We start from the raw sequence: 17383 nt of genomic DNA, 5'->3' as shown, positions 1-17383 counted from the left end.
AAATTGGTACTTCCCTGGTGGTCCAGTGGTTAAGACATTCCCTTCCAATGTAGGGGGTGTGGGTTTGATCTCTAGTCAGGGAGCTAAAATCTCACATGCATTGTGGCCAAAAAACCAAAACTTTTTTTTTAAGCAACATTGTAACTAATTCAATAAATACTTCAGAAATAGTCCACATCAAAATAATCTTTTAAAAATATTCAGAATTTTTAAGTTATAGGTTAGCTTAAGTATAAATGGAAGACCATTAGTTAATATCAACATCAACAAAAGTTGTAACAGCTACATGAAAGTTGTAACAGCTACAAATCAAACACACCATAAAAATCAGAAAACATATATACTGAATTATGGGAATGTTTGACTTCAGACACTTTAGCTGTGCTTGCGTTTGTGGTATGCCATGGTCCTTGGCACATCATAGAGTCTACCTTAACTCAAGAAAGCATTTTAAATATTCAATCATAAACAGAAAAAAAAGTCCCCCACTGCTCACTGTCACTCACAAATCATTCACCATAAACTATTTGGCTATAGTTGAAGTTGTGATATTGTAATAAGTAAGCATCAGAAAGCCTATCACTGTAGGTCAGTCAGGATCTGTTTGCAAAATATAATCAAATATAATTTCATGATTCAATAAATAGTATGTAAATCTACTATTATTGGTTTTCATTTTCATTTCAATATTACCATTTCCATTTCCTCACTGTTATTCTGACTATTCAAATATCATTATTGCCCTTTATTATTATTCAAATAAAGCTTTGCTATTAGATCTTGTGACACTATATATAAGCCTTTGCTTCTTTACTAGCAATAATTCTATTTCTGAAGGAAAATGGGCGTGATTGCCCACAAAATTCTTACTTTAGGTTAGGTGATAGCTGTGCCTGAAATGAGATTTTAATTTAATCATATCAGAGAAAACCAAAGGTTTTTGTTAACTACCTTAAGAAAGCAGGAAAATATCCTTTTCCATGCAGGTTTTTTTGATTCAAAAATGTGTGAAACTATTATTCCTCTTGAAAACTGTATATAAAACACACTGACCAAATTATTAATAAAGTATAATTTATTTCATCAGATGGTATTCATCATTCATATATTTTTCTTTGGAAAGATGGGGGAAGTTATTTTATACAAATAGTTTAAAGAAAATGTTGCAACTCAGTTAAATATACTTTGCAGTACATCTATGGAAAATATAATTTAAAAGGCATATAACCATAAATATATTGCTATTGCTACAAACTGGTTCTCAAAAGAAAACTATATCACCAAGTTATAGATCTCAAAATAAAATCTAACGAATATTGCATCAAGTTATACAAAGTTAACTGATGTGTCTTTTAGTGACAAGTGGACTTAAAAATTGTACAGTTCTGTTGTATCCTATTAGCAGTTTTATTCTAGGTAGAAAAATAGAATATTGTCTATTACTGTAACCAGAGATACGTTTTCTGGTTTCACAACAAGTCGGACATGACTTAGAGACTGAACAACATGTTTCCTAGTAGGAAAACTAACATCAGAGCAGAACAAATGAGTACAGTGGATTTGGATGAGGTCGGGCAAGAAAGCCACAGGGTTAGGTCATACTTACCTTCTTAATATCTCTATGTACAGAGGGAGGCTTCCCTGGTAGCTCAGATGGTAAAGTGTCTGCCTACAATGCGGGAGACCCGGGTTCAATCCCTGGGTCGGGAAGATACCCTGGAGAAGGAAATGGCAACCCACTCCAGTACTCTTGCCTGGAAAGTTCCATGGGCAGAGGAGCCTTGTAAGCTACAGTCCATGGGGTTGCAAAGAGTCAGACACGACTGAGCGACTTCACTTCACTTCTTCACAGAGGGGGAACTGGCCTCCATGCCATGAGGAGATAAGACATAAAGGACTTTAGGGGCTTATTGACCCCTTAGAGAGGAAGCTAATTATATTCAATAATTCTGATGCAGTGTAAGGTATCATGTAATTGAGCACTAGCATATTTATTCCAGATAACAGAGCTATAGGAATTTAGTAAGTGGAATTCAGAGTCCATACTAGCACTGGCAAAAACATAGCCACATGGACTTTAAAGATCTAGATAATCCTATCACAATAATCTCCATTCCCTAGAAGCCTCAGGGAATGAGTTACTTGGGAATACTTATATAATACTCTCCTCTTTTTCCAATTTACCTGCAGATGTTTTCACACCTAGAATCAGAATCCATCACATAAAACAAAAACCAAACCAAACATGGGAGACCTATTCAACAGCATTCTTGAAATATGTATTTTTTAATACAAAGAGAAGCAGAAATTTTAAGCAGAAGTGTTCTCAATCTTTCAATTATAGAAGCACCAGCCCAGGTTGGATGCATGAGACAAGTGCTCAGGGCTGGTGCACTGGGAAGACCCAGAGGGATGGGATGGGGAGGGAGGTGGGAAGGGGGATCGGGATGGGGAACATATGTAAATCCATGGCTGATTCATGTCAATGTATGGCAAAAATCACTACAATATTGTAAAGTAATTAGCCTCCAATTAATAAAAATAAATGAAAAATAAAATAAAATAAAAACATAAATAATATTTAGGCAGGCAAAGGCCAGAGAATTGGGGTTCTAGTTTCTACAATATAAGTTTGCTGCATGGCTGTGGACAAATGCATTCCTTGACCTTGGCAAGTGTTATGATTTCTACCATCCTCCAAGCTCTGAGCAGGTCCTTCACTCAAGGACAACTTTTGACACCACTGTTTTACTTTAATTAAAGGAATGGAACTTTTTAGGTAGCCTCTGCTGATTTTTGCCCCCAAAGGTGCTTTTGGCAACCAAGTAGAAGAGATCATTTGCCAACTCCATGCTTCTGTGATCAAGATTAAAGCTATAGATGCAGCTATTAAGTTAAGAAGTAGATTTAACTCACCTCCAGAGACTTCTGTGTTGCTCCTCAAGTTGATTTAACAGATGTTCAATGTATTTGTTGGAGTCCATGTATTCCTACACATAGAAAAATAAAACTGCATTACACCAAAGACAAAGGCAAAGACAAAACCTCATTACCATAGGCATCAGGATTCTAAGACCATCTTTATCTCTACAGGACGATTTTGGACAAGATAATTCCCTTGGTCCCTCTCATTTGCAGGAATAGATGCTTCTATGATTTATATGCATTATCATTTGGGGACAAATAAATTTTTCCCCGCATTCTGTGATGGTTCCATGAATGAAAAATGGAGGAGAACTGGAGTTCTATCAAGTCAGCATAAAAATCTCTTAATCACAGAGAAAAGCCAAATTTCATAGTCGTTTACACTGTATTTTATGTGTATGTGTGCTTAGTCGCTCAGTTGAGCCTGGCTCTTTAAGACTCCATGAACTGTAACCCACCAAGCTCCCATGCCCATGGTATTTTCCAGGGGAGAATGTTGGAGCAGGTTGCCATTTCCTACTCCAAGGGATCTTCCTGACCCAGGGATGGAATCCATATCTTTTCCATCTCCTGCATTGGCAGGCATATTCTTTACCACTGCACCCACTAGGAAGCCCATGTTTTATGTTTTGCCATATAAAAGTATCAGAGAAGGCACTGGCAACCCACTCCAGTACTCTTGCCTGGAAAATCCCATGGATGGAGGAGCCTGGTAGGCTGCATTCCATGGGGTTGTGAAGAGTCGGACAGGACTGAATGACTTCACTTTCACGCATTGGGGAAGGAAATGGCAATCCACTCCAGTGTTCTTGCCTGGAGAATCCTAGGGATAGAGGAGCCTGGTGGGCTGCCACCTGTGAGGTCGCACAGAGTCAGACACGACTGTCGTGATTTAGCAGCAGCAGCAGCAGCCATATAAAAGTATGGGATTGGGAAAGGATGGGAAATGAGCCAACCTTGAGGTTGTATGAGCCAATGAGGAATAAAGTAGACAGTGCAGGTCTTGATTATACTGATTTTACACAAATCACTTTCTAGCAAAAACACTATTTTTGAGCTACATAGAAACTACATATTCATTGCCCTCCTTCACTGGGCATATTGTTTATATTGATGAATCACATGTTTATTTTTCCTTCATTTCCTTATATGAACAATGCAATTTGTTCTTGGTTTTCCTTTTTTTTTCTTTTTATTTTATCTTATTTATTTCCTTAGAAAACCAATCTAGCTTCTAAGAAGATATAAAGGCAAGCTTTATCTTGTTTAGAAATACTCATAAATTTGTATAAATCAAATTAGGTTTGTAAGAAACATCTCCAAAAAGTGAGGGATTCCTTAATTACATGAGAACTGCTCATAGAATCTGTAGGTTATTGAACCTAATTTTTTTTTAATTTGTGATTCCTGAATATGAGGTTCACATAACAATCATTTTAATTGTTAACTATGTAGAAGACAACAACAACAACAACAAAAAACTTGTATAATTTATTTCACCCTGAACCTAATATTTTTTTCCCTTTCTCTTTGAGGAGCCCACAGGCCTCTGTGTCTACATCACAGCAGCCTTAGGCAGAAGAGTGTGCAGGGATTTCAGTGTGAAGGTACCCATGAAAGTTACCATTTTATATCTTATGTATTTAAGATAAACTAGGAACTCAGGTTAATATTGATACCTTTTTAAGACATTTTTATTTTGATGGAATACTATATAAAATGAGTTGTTTCTATAAAACTATTGACTATAATGGGTGGGGGTGGGGGAGTAGAATACACAGTAAGAACTGACCTTATGTGACAGAAAGGGCTTTGTTCAAGTTTCTGGACCTGTGTAGCCTTGGAGAGAAGCCTTTTCACCTTTCTACAATATTTCAGTTAGACTGGAGGGCATCCCAAGTCCTTATCTAGCAAAACTATTTGAATAGCTTTCCATAATTCTATTGCAGAAAATTAGCCAAAGAGTTTTATTCTTATTAATATGCATTTTCAGGTGAGTTATTTAAACAAGACCATTGACATGAAAAGCAAAGCAGAAATATGTTACTGGAGGAAGTTGCAATGGTTTGTGGTAACATTATTAAGTATCTTGATCAAGGTTTAAACATGATAGGAACACTCAAAATTCTTATTTTCAAATACACCCTTTGAAAAAAATTTTAAAGACAGTGTTTCTAAGTAGAGTCAAATATATAAATTTCAAGGTCACCCATCCAGTCTTCATTCAAATTTTTTCAACATTTATTATATGTCATGTGCTGTTCTAACTTTATAGATATAGTAGTACCTAAGGAAGGAAATCCCTGCCCTCAGAGAGCTTACATTCTGTAGAGAGACACATAACAAGGAAGTGATCAGATCGATTTCAGGTTGGTTACATGCTAGGAAGGAAATAACAGATGATAGGAAGGACTTTAAGTCGGGAGGGCACCTCCTTTATACACCATGGCTGGAAAAGGATTCTGAGCAAATGACTTCTGGGTCTGGGGCTTGGCAGAGAAATAGGCAAGCATATAGAGAAAGGAGGAGGGGAAGAACATCACAGGCAAAGGAAACAGCATAAGCAAAGACCCCCAAGTGTGGTATTTAGGAACAGAAATGGAGCCAGGGAACAGAGCCTGAGGTGTATAGTCTAAAAAGAAGTTGGACAAGAAGTGAGTATTAGGCACTCAGTCATGTCAGACTCTTTGTGACCCCATGGACTGTAACCCGTTAGGCTCCTCTGTCCTTAGAATTCTGCAGGCAAGAATACTGGAGTGGGTAGCCATTCCCTTCTCCAGGGGATCTTCCTGACCCAGGGATCGAATCCAGGTCTCCTGAATTGCAGGCAGATTCTTTACCCTCTGAGCCACCAGGGAAGCCCTCCCTGGACAGGAAGGCAGGGGCAAACCGTGTGCAAGCTCTAGAAAACAGTTACATTTAAACCAAGAGATCTGTGTTCTGCTTATTCTGCTTAGCTCAAGTCAGAAGTGGACTCTAAAAGGTGATCACAAATATAATCTTTGGATCAAAGAGATTTAGGTTCAAACCCTGGTTTTGGTACTTACTAGCTCTGCCCCCTCAGGCAAGTCATTTAGTCTCTCTAAACCTTACTTTTTTTCATAGAGAGAAAAAATTGAAGAGGTATAGTAAGGATTAAATAAAACAGTTTAAGCATATAACACAAGGCAAGCAGTGAACAGAGCCATTTCCATAGGATCAAACCTCTTCTCAAAAGGCAAACCACTTTACAAGGTGAAGGTTATATGCATTTTCTTTTCTCTTACTCAGCTTCAAGGTTTTTAAGTCAATGCTCCTTCAATTATAGTTGGATTTTAGAATAGGTAGTTAGAGATTAACAGTAATAATACAGATTTTCAATCATTAATTAGGTATATCTGGATTATTATTTAAACTATAAATGCTATTTCAAATAACAGAGTGCTTCCAATTAAGGTAGTTTTACCCAATTGTCCATAAAAATAGCCATATTATAATGACATCTTAAACCACAAACAATGGAAAACTAAGACTATGAATTCTTCATCCTTCTTCTCAGCTTAATTTTTCTCCATGGCATGCTTACTTCTAATATCCAGTTTATGTTACTTGCATATTTATTGGGCATGGCCTATACCCCACCCCTATGTATACACACACACACAGATACACACACACGCAAATAGACACTAACTTAAATGAATTGAGGGGAGAAAAGATGATGCTTACATGTGCTTTCTGTTAAATGAAATGTTTTCCCCTGCCCAAGAGAATTTAGGCAGCACCTCATACATTTATCAATTCTGGCTCCTGAATTGGAAAGATCTGTTAACTAATAATAAACCCCTATCATTCTGTAAGTGTAAGACAGAATTATCCTCCTGGGAATCATTTACGTTTGGAGACTAATTCCCAGGAAACGATGGAGGATGATCACAGTGGGGCCGGCAGTGGTGCACGCTGGCATTACACTCACAGCAAGGACAATGCCGTGGCAACCGTGCCGATGGTGCCAGCCTGAGTATAAAGCACACACTGCATGTTCTCAGCACAAGCTCCAGTATTCCAGAGTATCAAAGCCACAGGCAAAAGGAAAGGGGATGGCAAAAGTCTACCTCAGTATAACACAGCTCTCCAGTGTGCCTGAGAGACTGGACACTGGGAGACCTCGGAGAAAAATTTCTGAAGCAACTTAGCACACGTGCATGCAAGCTAGAAGAAAAACATATACCATATCCCCATTGTCCTTGGTGGCAGTGTTCATCGTAACATTATCCATGAAAAATGCCAGTTCCATCAGGCTTGCTTTGCCTAGAAGGTACTTCTCATGTCACTCAGCATAGAAACTATATTCAAATATAGTTATTAACATGATGAACATTGTATTCTACTCATTTTCCTTATGACAAACCCACATTAGATTTTATAGTAGAAGTGGCAATAAAAATACTTACACAGTCCTGTGAAGGACAAACAATCTAGATAAATTAAATAAAGGATAAAGACGAAAATGAATAGAGACATGTTGGATATTAGGTCAGAAAATGTAGGTGGGTCTATTAATTATAGCTTTTGAGTATTTGGCAAGATTTGTAAGGTAAGCAATGATCAAAGGGATAATTAAAGAGACATTTCAGCATAAAATAGAGAAAAAGAAAAACACTTGATTTTACACATCAAAAACTTTCCTCACACTCCAGGTAGAGTTTACAGAAAATCATCCACACTTCCACCCACAAAAGGGCTGAAAAAAAACTGTGGTGTATGTTTGGAGTCGGGGCTGGAAGACTGTATGCACCCAAACAGACAAATGGGTCTCCTACCAAGGATTTTAAAAAGGCTAACTGCATAGCTTCTGGCAAGTCCAGATGTCCATTGAAACCTTTGAGTCTTAATCCATAAACAATCCCAAGAAAGTAGATTCTTTGTAACAAAGCAACAGAAAGACATTCCCAGGTTTATTTGAATTCAGAAAGTAAAGCACCTCCCTTAATTAAAAATACAGGTGCAAGGCAGGGGTGGGGGTGGGTGGGGCAGGGAGAGGTGTTCCAAGGTGGAGACTCAGGAAGATCAAGAACTCGCCTTGCCCCGGGACACACCAACTCTACAGCTATATATGGGACAATATTCTTCAAAAAAGAACTGAAAGTTAGCTGAACTGCTCCTCCACAACACATGATCAAAGGACCACACTGAGATTGGTAGAAAATGCAGAGACGCAAGCTCACCAAAAATTCCATCCCTGGTGCAGAGTCCCACAACAGGGAGGGATCTCATAAACACAAAGCTTCTCCCCAGGATGACGGATTTGTTCCCCACATCACCCAGCCCAGCCCTGGAACCTATAACAAAGAAACAAGCCTCAAAAATGTCTGGCTTAGAAACCAGCAGAGCTTATGTTCAAGGAATCCAAAAGCCTGTGTGAACTAAAAATGCCATCTGCCACATAAGTAAACAAAGTACGGTGCTGACCTCAAGCCATCACATTATAGCTGCCCTGATGGTGAGCCCTGAGAGAACTCAGGATGGAGGCAGGATCTGTCCCACATATAGCAGCCAGCTGCTTACAGCCACCTCTGATGGTACTTCCTGAGAAGACTAGGATAAGAAGCACAGGACACTGACCTGAGGTGCATGTCAAAGGAATGATTTCAATGAGCCCAGACTTTGCATCTTCACATATATAGAAAAGTCCCAAGTTCCTTAACTTGAAATATCTGGTTTTCCTTAATTAACAGTAATCTTTTGAGGTTCTGACTACCTGGCCTTTGTTGCAAAAATTCCTATATATCCTGGCTCCCTCCCTTGCCTCTTGGAAGCAGTCTTTCAGAGTTATCTGAGATGCTGTGTCTCAGCCTTAAGTCCTCAGTGTTGTCCACTGACTAAAACATAACTCCCAACTTTTAGGATGTGCATTTTTTTTAGTCAATAGTTGAGGTGACTTGAGATTCTCCTTCTAAAAGGCTTGCGTGAGGTCTCATTTGCCCTAGAAACAAGTGAAAGTGTTAGTCGCTCAGTTGTGTCCAACTCCATAGAATGTAGCCTGCCAGGCTTCTCTGTCAATGGAATTCTCCAGGCAAGAATACTGGAGTGGGTAGCCATTCCTTTGTCTAGGATATCTTCCTGACCCTGGGATCAAACCCAGGTCTCCTGCATTGCAGGCAGATTCTTTACCATGAGTCACCACGGAAGCCTCATTGGCCCTAACCCACTGCAAAAGCAGCAGTTTGAAAAGTGCCTGGAATGTGAAGTAGATTCATATGCAATCTTCAAGCATCTGCTGGGGGAGGTCAGGACGGTGGGAGCTCTTGCTGGAGACTGGAGTGCTGGCAGATGCCATTTTGCACTCTCCTCCCTTGTTAGCACAGGCAGGTATGCAGATGGGGACTCTCCTACTGCCTTGATAAGGCAGGCAGGGATGAGTGGGTATGGCATCCCCTCACTCCCTGGCTGGCACCAGCTAGTGTGAAATTATGACACTCTCCCACTCCCTTGCTAAAGTTGGCAGGGGCACGCAGACAAGGGTTTTCCCTGATGTCATGCTGAAGCCAAGGAGCATGTCCCACCCCCATGCATTCCAGATGCCTTTCTAGAGCCAGCAAGTTCAAGCAACCCAGACAGACAGACTATGCCCCCCTGATCATCTGGCCCTGGTGGGCAGGGGATTTGCATTCCTGGGCCCCATGGAACTATAACAATTGGAAAGATAGTTCTTGACAGGATTCCACATCCAGGGCACTGTACAGGTAGTGGACTAAAACACACCTCCAGTCTTCTTATGAAAAGAACAATTTACTTGTCCTGGAGATTCAGCTTGAGGGACAGGCTTCAGGTCTGCACACATCTAGAGAGTACAGAGGCATTCTTGGGAAATGTAAGACACCATCTTGCATACTCCCTTGACCTCCCTGAGCTCACTGATACCTCCCAGAAAGGAGCTCATACACTTGTCTAGAGGTCTGATTTATGGAAATGCTACCCAAGGGTCACCTCCAGATTTCCTGGTCTGAAGGCCAGAGGGCTTATGAATATGGTCCACAAGACTATATATTTGCATACTTCAAAACCTGTTCCCCAAGTATCTGGCTTTCAAATAGCCTAAAGCTAAGTACCAAGTGAGATCCTTCCCCTTGGAATACTGAAAAGTCTTGACATACCTTCAACAACAGAAACCTGTCAAGAATAAATCAGGCTGTAAGACAATCACAAAGGTTCAAACGACAACCAACCACCAGGGCAAGGCTGAATTATAAACTTCCTCACATACACAAAGCCAGTACTTCAAGACACAGAGAGGTCACCATCTCACCCAATACATAGGAACACAGCATCAAACAGAATGACAAAACAGAAATATGTGCCAAAAGAAAGAACAAGACAAACCTTCAGAAAGAGCCCTTAATGAAATGGGGATAAGTCATCTACCTGACAGAGACTTAAAAGAAACAGTCATAAAGCTGCTCACTGAACACAGATGAATATATGAACACAGTGAGAACTTCAGCAAAGAGATAAAAAATATAACGAAGTATGCACAGCTGAGAACACAATAACTGAACTAAAAAATGCACTAAAAGAATTCACTAGTAGACTAGATAACATGGTAGAAAGAATCAGTGATCTAAAAGACAAAGCTAGGAAACATCTGAACTAAGCAGCAAAAACAACAATAATAATATAAGTGAAATTAAAGCGAAGAGATCTTAGGGGGTCTGTGGGAAAACAAGAGGACTAACATTTACGTTGTGATGGTCTCAGGAGAAGAAAAAAAGAAAGGGGAAGAACTTATTTGAAGAAATAATGGCTGAAGATCTCCCTAACCTGGGAAAGGAAACAGACATCCAGGTCTCAGAAGCCAAGAGAACTCTAAATAAGATGACATTCAGACAGAAACTCATAAGGAAACATTGCCCTTAGTGACAACTTGTATCAGATCTACTTAACAGACACCTACAGAATATTCTGGGGCTTCCAGGTGGCTCTGGTGGTAAAGAGCCTGACTGCCAGTGTAAGAGGCATAAAAGATTCAGGTTCAGTCCTTGGGGTGGGAAGACCCCCTGGAGCAGGGCACAGCAACCCATTCCAGCATTCCTGCCTGGAGGATCCCATGGACAGAGGAGCCTGGTGGTCTACAGTCCATGGGGTCACAAACAGACACAACTGGAGCGACTCAGCATGCACAAAACATTCCACCCAAAAGCTGCAGGACATATTCTTTTCAAGTGCACATGGAACATTCTCTAGGACAACCATAAAACAAATTTCAATTTTAAGGAGACTGAAATCATATCAAGCATTTCTTCCAACCACAATGGCATGAAACTTGAAATCACTTACTAGAAGAAAACTGTAAAAATCACAAATATGTGAATATTTAACAACAGACTACTGAACAACCACTCGGTCAATGAAAAATATCAATAGAGAAATAAAAACATACTTTGAGACAAATGAAATACAACATACCAAAACCTATGGAACAAAAGTGGTTCTAAAAGGGAAGCTCTAAGAAATATCAGCGTACTTCAAGAAACAAGAACAATTTCAAAAAAACAATTTAACTTTACATCTAAAGAAGCAAGAAACAAAGATGAAACAAAGTACAAAGTCAGCAAAAGAAAGTAAATAATAACAATCAGATAGAAATAAAATAGAGATTAAAAGGACAATAGAAAAGATCGGTAAAACTAACAGCTGATTCTCTGAAAAGATAAACAAAATTGATGAACCCTTAGCCAGACTAACCAAGAAAAAAAGAGGCCTGAAATAAATAAAATTAGAAATTGAAGAGGAGATGTTATAACTGATACTACAGAAATACAAAGGATCTTAAGTAAGTAAGTGACAGTCACTCAGTTGTGTCCGACTCTTTGTAACACCATGGACTATACAGTCCATGGAATTCTCCAGGTCAGAATACTGGAGTGGGTAGCCTCTCCCTTCTCCAGGGGATCTTCCCAACCCAGGGATCAAACCAGGTCTCGCTCATTGCAAGCAGATTCTTTACGAGCTGAGCCACAAAGGAAGACCAAGAATACTGGAGTGGGTAGTCTATCCCTTCTCCAGGGGATCTTCCTGATCCAGGAATCGAACCTGCAGGGTCTCCTGCATTGCAGATGGATTCTTTACCAACTGAGATATCAGGGAAGCAGGGATCTTAAAAGAGTACCCTAAACAATTACTTGCCAACTCATTGGGCTACATAGTAGTAATGAATACATTCTTAGAATCACAGAATCTTTAGAGACTGAATTAGGAAGAAACAGAAAATCTGAATAGACCAAAACACATAAAGAGATTGTGGGAGGCTTTTGATTACTGATCAAACAGAAGTTTGGGACCAGATGGCTTTTCTAGTCAATTTTATTAAACATTTAAAGAAGAGTTAATACCTATCCTTCTAAAACTCTTTCAAAGGTTGAACAGGAGGAAATTCTTCGAAACTCATTTGATGAGGCTAGCATTTTTGTGATACCAAAAATCAGACAAACTTAAAAACCAAAAACATCACAAAAAGTGAAAATTACAGGCCAATATCCCTGATGAACACAGATGCAAGAATCCTCAACAAAATATTAGAAGATCAAATTTAACAATATGTTAAAAGAATCATATACTATGATCAAGTAGGATTTACTCAAGGGATGTAAGGATGGTTCAACATCAACATCTGCAAAGTAATATGATACATTACATTAACCAAATGAAGAACACAAGTCATTTGATCATCTCAATAAATGTATAAAAACACATCTGACAAAATTCAATATCCATTTATACTAAACTTTCAACAATGTGGGCACAGAGGGAATGTACCTCACCACAATAAAGGTCATATATGAGAAGCACATAGCTAACATTATACTCAACAGTGAAAAGCTAGAAACGTTTCCTCTAAGATGAAGAATAAGACAAGAACGTCCACTCTCCCCACTCTTATTCAGCATAATATTGGAAATCCTTGCCAAAGACATCATGCAAGAAAAATAAAAGGCATCCAAGTTGGAAAGAAAACAGTAAAACTGTCACTATACACAGATTAAATTATTTTATATGTAGAAAACCCTAAAGTTTTCTCCCATCCAAGTACTAACCAGGCCCGACCCTGCTTAACTTCCGAGATCAGACGAGATAGGGCGTGTTCAGGGTGGTATGGCCGTAGACTAAACTTTTCTCCAAAAGACTGTTAGAACTAATAACCAAATTCAGTGAAATGGCAAGGCATAAAATCAATATACAGAAATTGGTTGTGTGTCTATATACTATGAGAAATTAATATAACAGTCCCATTTACAATTGCATCAAAAAGAATAAAATACCTAAAATTAATTTTACCAAAAAGTTGAAAAACCTGTACTCAGAAAACTCTAAGACACTGATAAAAGAAATTGAAGACACAAAGAAATGAAAAGATATTTCATGCTCATGGACTGGAATAGTTAATATTGTTAAAATGTCCATGTTACTCAAAGCAATCTATAGATTCAATGCAATACCCATCAAACTCCAACATTATTTCATAGAAACAGAACAAATGATTCTAATAGTTGCATGGAAACACAAGACTGTGAATAGCCAAAGCAATCTTGAGAAAGATGAACAAAGCATCATGCGCCTCAATTTCAAACTATATTTTAAAGCTAGAGTAATCAAAACAATGTGACGTTGACATGAAAACAGAAAAACAGACCAACGGAACAGAGCAAAGAATCCAAAATAAATCCATATTTATTATACGGTCAGTTAATTAGTGACAAAGGAGTCAAGAATATGCAATTTAAAAAGGATTGTCTCTTCAATAAATGGTGTTGGCAAAACTGGATAGCCACATGCAAAAGAATGAAACTAGTCCACTATCTTACACCATATCCCCAAATTAACTCTAAATAGATTAAAGACTTGAATGTAAGACCTGAATTCATGAAATTCTTAAAAGATAAAATAGATGGCAAACCCCTTGACATGAGTGTTCTGTGATGAATTTTTAAATCTGATTCCAAAAACAAAGACCAAAAATGCAAGTGGGACTACATTAAACAAACAAACAAAAATTTCTGCATAGCAAAGTTGTTGTTCAGTTACCCCATCATGTCTGACTCTTTGCAGTCTCATAGACTGCCGCATGCCAGGCCTCCCTGTCCCTTACCACCTCCCAAAGTTTGCCCAAGTTCAGGTTTTTCATCAGTGATGCCATCCTGCCATCTTATCCTCTGATGCAAAGTTAACCATCAACAAAAGGTAGAGACAACCTTCTGAATAGAGAGAATATATTTGCAAATCATATACCTGATAATGGGTTAATATTTAAAATATAAAACTCATACTAACTCAATGGCAAAAAATCCAATCTGAAAAAAAAAAAAAAAAAATCCAATCTGATTTTTTAATGAGCAGACATTTTTCTAAAGATGCAAATGAATAGTCAACAGATACATGAAAAGATGTTCAGTATCACTAACCATCAGGGAAATGTGAATCAAAACTACAATGAAAAACGCCTCACACCTGTTAGAATAGCTATGATGAAAAATGACATATCTTGACAAGGATGTGGAGAAATGGGCACTCCCATGCACTGTAGATGGGAATGTAAATTGGTGCAGTCAATTTGGAAAAAAGCATGGAGCTTCTCCCCAAAATTAAAAATGGAACTACCATATGATCTAGTAATTCCACTTCTTTGGTGTATGCATGCTAAATCTATTCAGTTATGTCTGATTCTGTGCAACTCTATGGACTGTAGCCCACCAGGCTCCTCTATCCATGGGATTCTCCAGGCAAGAATACTGGAGTAGGCTGCCATGCCCTCCTGCAGGGGAATCTCCCTGACCCATACATAAAACTGTATAATGTTAGGTGAAAGAACTATTATGTAAAACTGCATAATCTTATGAATATGTATATATACACATATATACATATATGAAAAAATATATATATACACACACACACACACACATATTTGTATTCATTCCCTGGTGGCTCAGTGGTAAAGAATCCAGCTGCAATGCAGGAGATGTGGGTTTGATCCCTGGGTTTGTAAGATCCCATGGAAAAGGAAATGGTAATCCACTCTAGTATTCTTGTCTGGGAAATCCCAGGGACTGAGTAGCCTGGCGGGCTGGTCCATGGAGCCGCAAAAGAGTTGGACATGACTTAGTGACTAAACACACACACACACACATATACAAATATCAGAGAGGTGAGTAAAAAGTATATACCAGATATGTATATATGTATGTATATACGCCTGTATGTGCATGTGTGTATATACACATACATTCTATACTGAACAGTGAGTGAAAAATATGGAATTCACAATATAAAAGGAAGATTCAAAATAATTCAAACAGAATTTAATGTCTAAAAGTTCAACTACATTTATAAAATTAACACCCTAGAAAGAAGATGTAGGATGTAAATTATGCATCTTTGTGGTAGACAGGGAGGAGGAAGAGAAAGGAGGAAGCAGGAGAATGCAAAGATCTCTCCCTACATAGAGATAGGGCTTTCCTACCTCTGTGGTGGCACTAGTGGCAAAGAATCCGCCTTCCAGTGCAGGAGATGTAAGAGATGTATGTTTGATCCTTGGGTCGGGAAAATTCCATGGAGGAGGAAATGGCACCCCACTCCAGTATTCGTGCCAGGAGAATCTCATGGACAGAGAAGCCTGGTGGGCTACAATCCATGGGATCACAAACACTCAGACACAACTGAGCATCTGAGGACATAGATATAAAGTTATTGTTCTATTTGACTTGAAAATCAGAAAAGCTTAAGTACAAGGCTGTGCTTTGCCTATTTATTTAACAGTTAGGAAAAGCAGCTTAGTAATACGTCATGAAAATTAAAACATTCATGTTCATTTGATCCAGAAATTTCATGTCTAGGAATCACCCTGAGTAAAAAGTCAAAACAAATGATGTTCAAAGTATCATTTATAGAAATATAAAAAATTTGATGTATTAGGTTCCAAAAATAAAGGCTTAGCACACGTTATCCATTTGAAGAATTATACAGTTTCTTAACTTTGTAAAGAACATAAAATGGATAACAGTATAATATTAGGTGAAAGAAGTATGATATAAAACTGTATAAAACCGATATAGCACAGCTTTGATATAAAACCGATATAGCACAGTTTTGAAAATATATAAAAGGTCAAAAGAGAATAAAGCAAATAATACATAGTAATATTATGGATTAAATTAATTTCCCACCTGGGCTGGTGATCTGTTTCACCATAGATAGTATACATGCTGTTCTTTTGAAATATCCCACCCTCACATTCTCCCACAGAGTTCAAAAGTCTGTTCTGTATTTCTGTGTCTCTTTTTCTGTTTTGCCTATAGGGTTATCGTTTCTTCACTATATAAATATTGAAAGTGATGAATATTATTTAGAAAAATACAGGCCAAGAAAATAATATCCAAAAATTTAATTATAATTAAATTTTAGAAAGCTGGATCTAAAATACCACAATAAAACAAAATTGTTTATATTATCCTAGAGCTAAGCTAGTATTTGAAACAATGAAGCCTTTCTTCACTTGTTTTTGTCAATGTTCTGCTAAAAGCATTTCACCCAAGTGAAGACAGGTGAGGAACACTAAGTTACACCATGACATAGTTGTATGATATGTTTTAAAATTTTTACAAAGGTATGGCATCTCTTCCTTGTGCAAAAGAATCTAACTAATGCAAATTAGAATCATTTTGGAGCTATATTTCAGGGAATTTGCCTTTTACTTCTTTAATGAACACGCTTCAGGATAGTGAGTATGAAACATTTAAAGTAATTAGGTTTATAGATATACAGAACATTGCATATCTGTGTAGTATAAGCCCACTTAATGTGAACCTGGTTTTGTCTGATCTGTGTCAGTTCCGAGCAAAGCCCATTATAAATGAATTCCAATGATGAGAGGATCTTGTTTTTCATTCACTTCAAGTGGAGTTTAAAATATAATACTGTTTCAAAGCTTACAGAGATCCAAAAATCCCTCAAAATAATCGTTATGTTATAATCACCATAATTTATGTCAGAGCTTGTGAAATCCTGTCAGCAGTTTTATACTACTTATGTAGGATTCCCAATCCACCCACAGGCAAAGCTGTATGAACTAGGCCAGCTGTTAAATCAACTGATCTAGCACTAGTTACAGGATTTTTCACACCTAGGAAATGACTGACTACTATAACAAGTGATGCTGCCTTCCAAAGTTATTTTGTCACCTTAACGGAAAGGTACATCTATTCAGTAAATATAAAAAACTAAAACATGCTCACTTTGGAAATGACATAGCCAGGTAATAGACAAGAAAGGTGCCTCTTACTTGGTTAGCATCTGTGCCAACATAAGTTCTTCCAATAAAATATTTTTTTTTTCCAATAAAATATTTTTAAATGTTAAACAACACAAAGAAATCAATTCAGGGATACTAACTGTGACAAATTCATCTCACTGCAATTATCTCTCC

At 38.0% G+C, this 17383-nt stretch overlaps 1 protein-coding gene across 2 annotated transcripts in view; it reads right to left on the bottom strand.

Moving 5' to 3' along the window:
* NCKAP5 (NCK associated protein 5) overlaps positions 1–17383 on the bottom strand; it is a 1015164-nt gene that overhangs the window by 695891 nt on the left and 301890 nt on the right. For both annotated transcript variants that reach the window (XM_043894066.1, XM_043894065.1), the window contains exon 3: positions 2917–2990. In XM_043894066.1, coding sequence (XP_043750001.1) covers positions 2917–2990 — 74 coding nt within the window. The remainder of the gene's footprint in view (positions 1–2916; positions 2991–17383) is intronic.

Source organism: Cervus elaphus, chromosome 33 (genome assembly GCF_910594005.1).
Source record: "Cervus elaphus chromosome 33, mCerEla1.1, whole genome shotgun sequence".
NCBI lineage: Eukaryota > Metazoa > Chordata > Mammalia > Artiodactyla > Cervidae > Cervus > Cervus elaphus.
The sequence above is the reverse complement of the archived record's forward strand: the minus strand, read 5'-3'. Positions and strand labels throughout refer to the sequence as shown.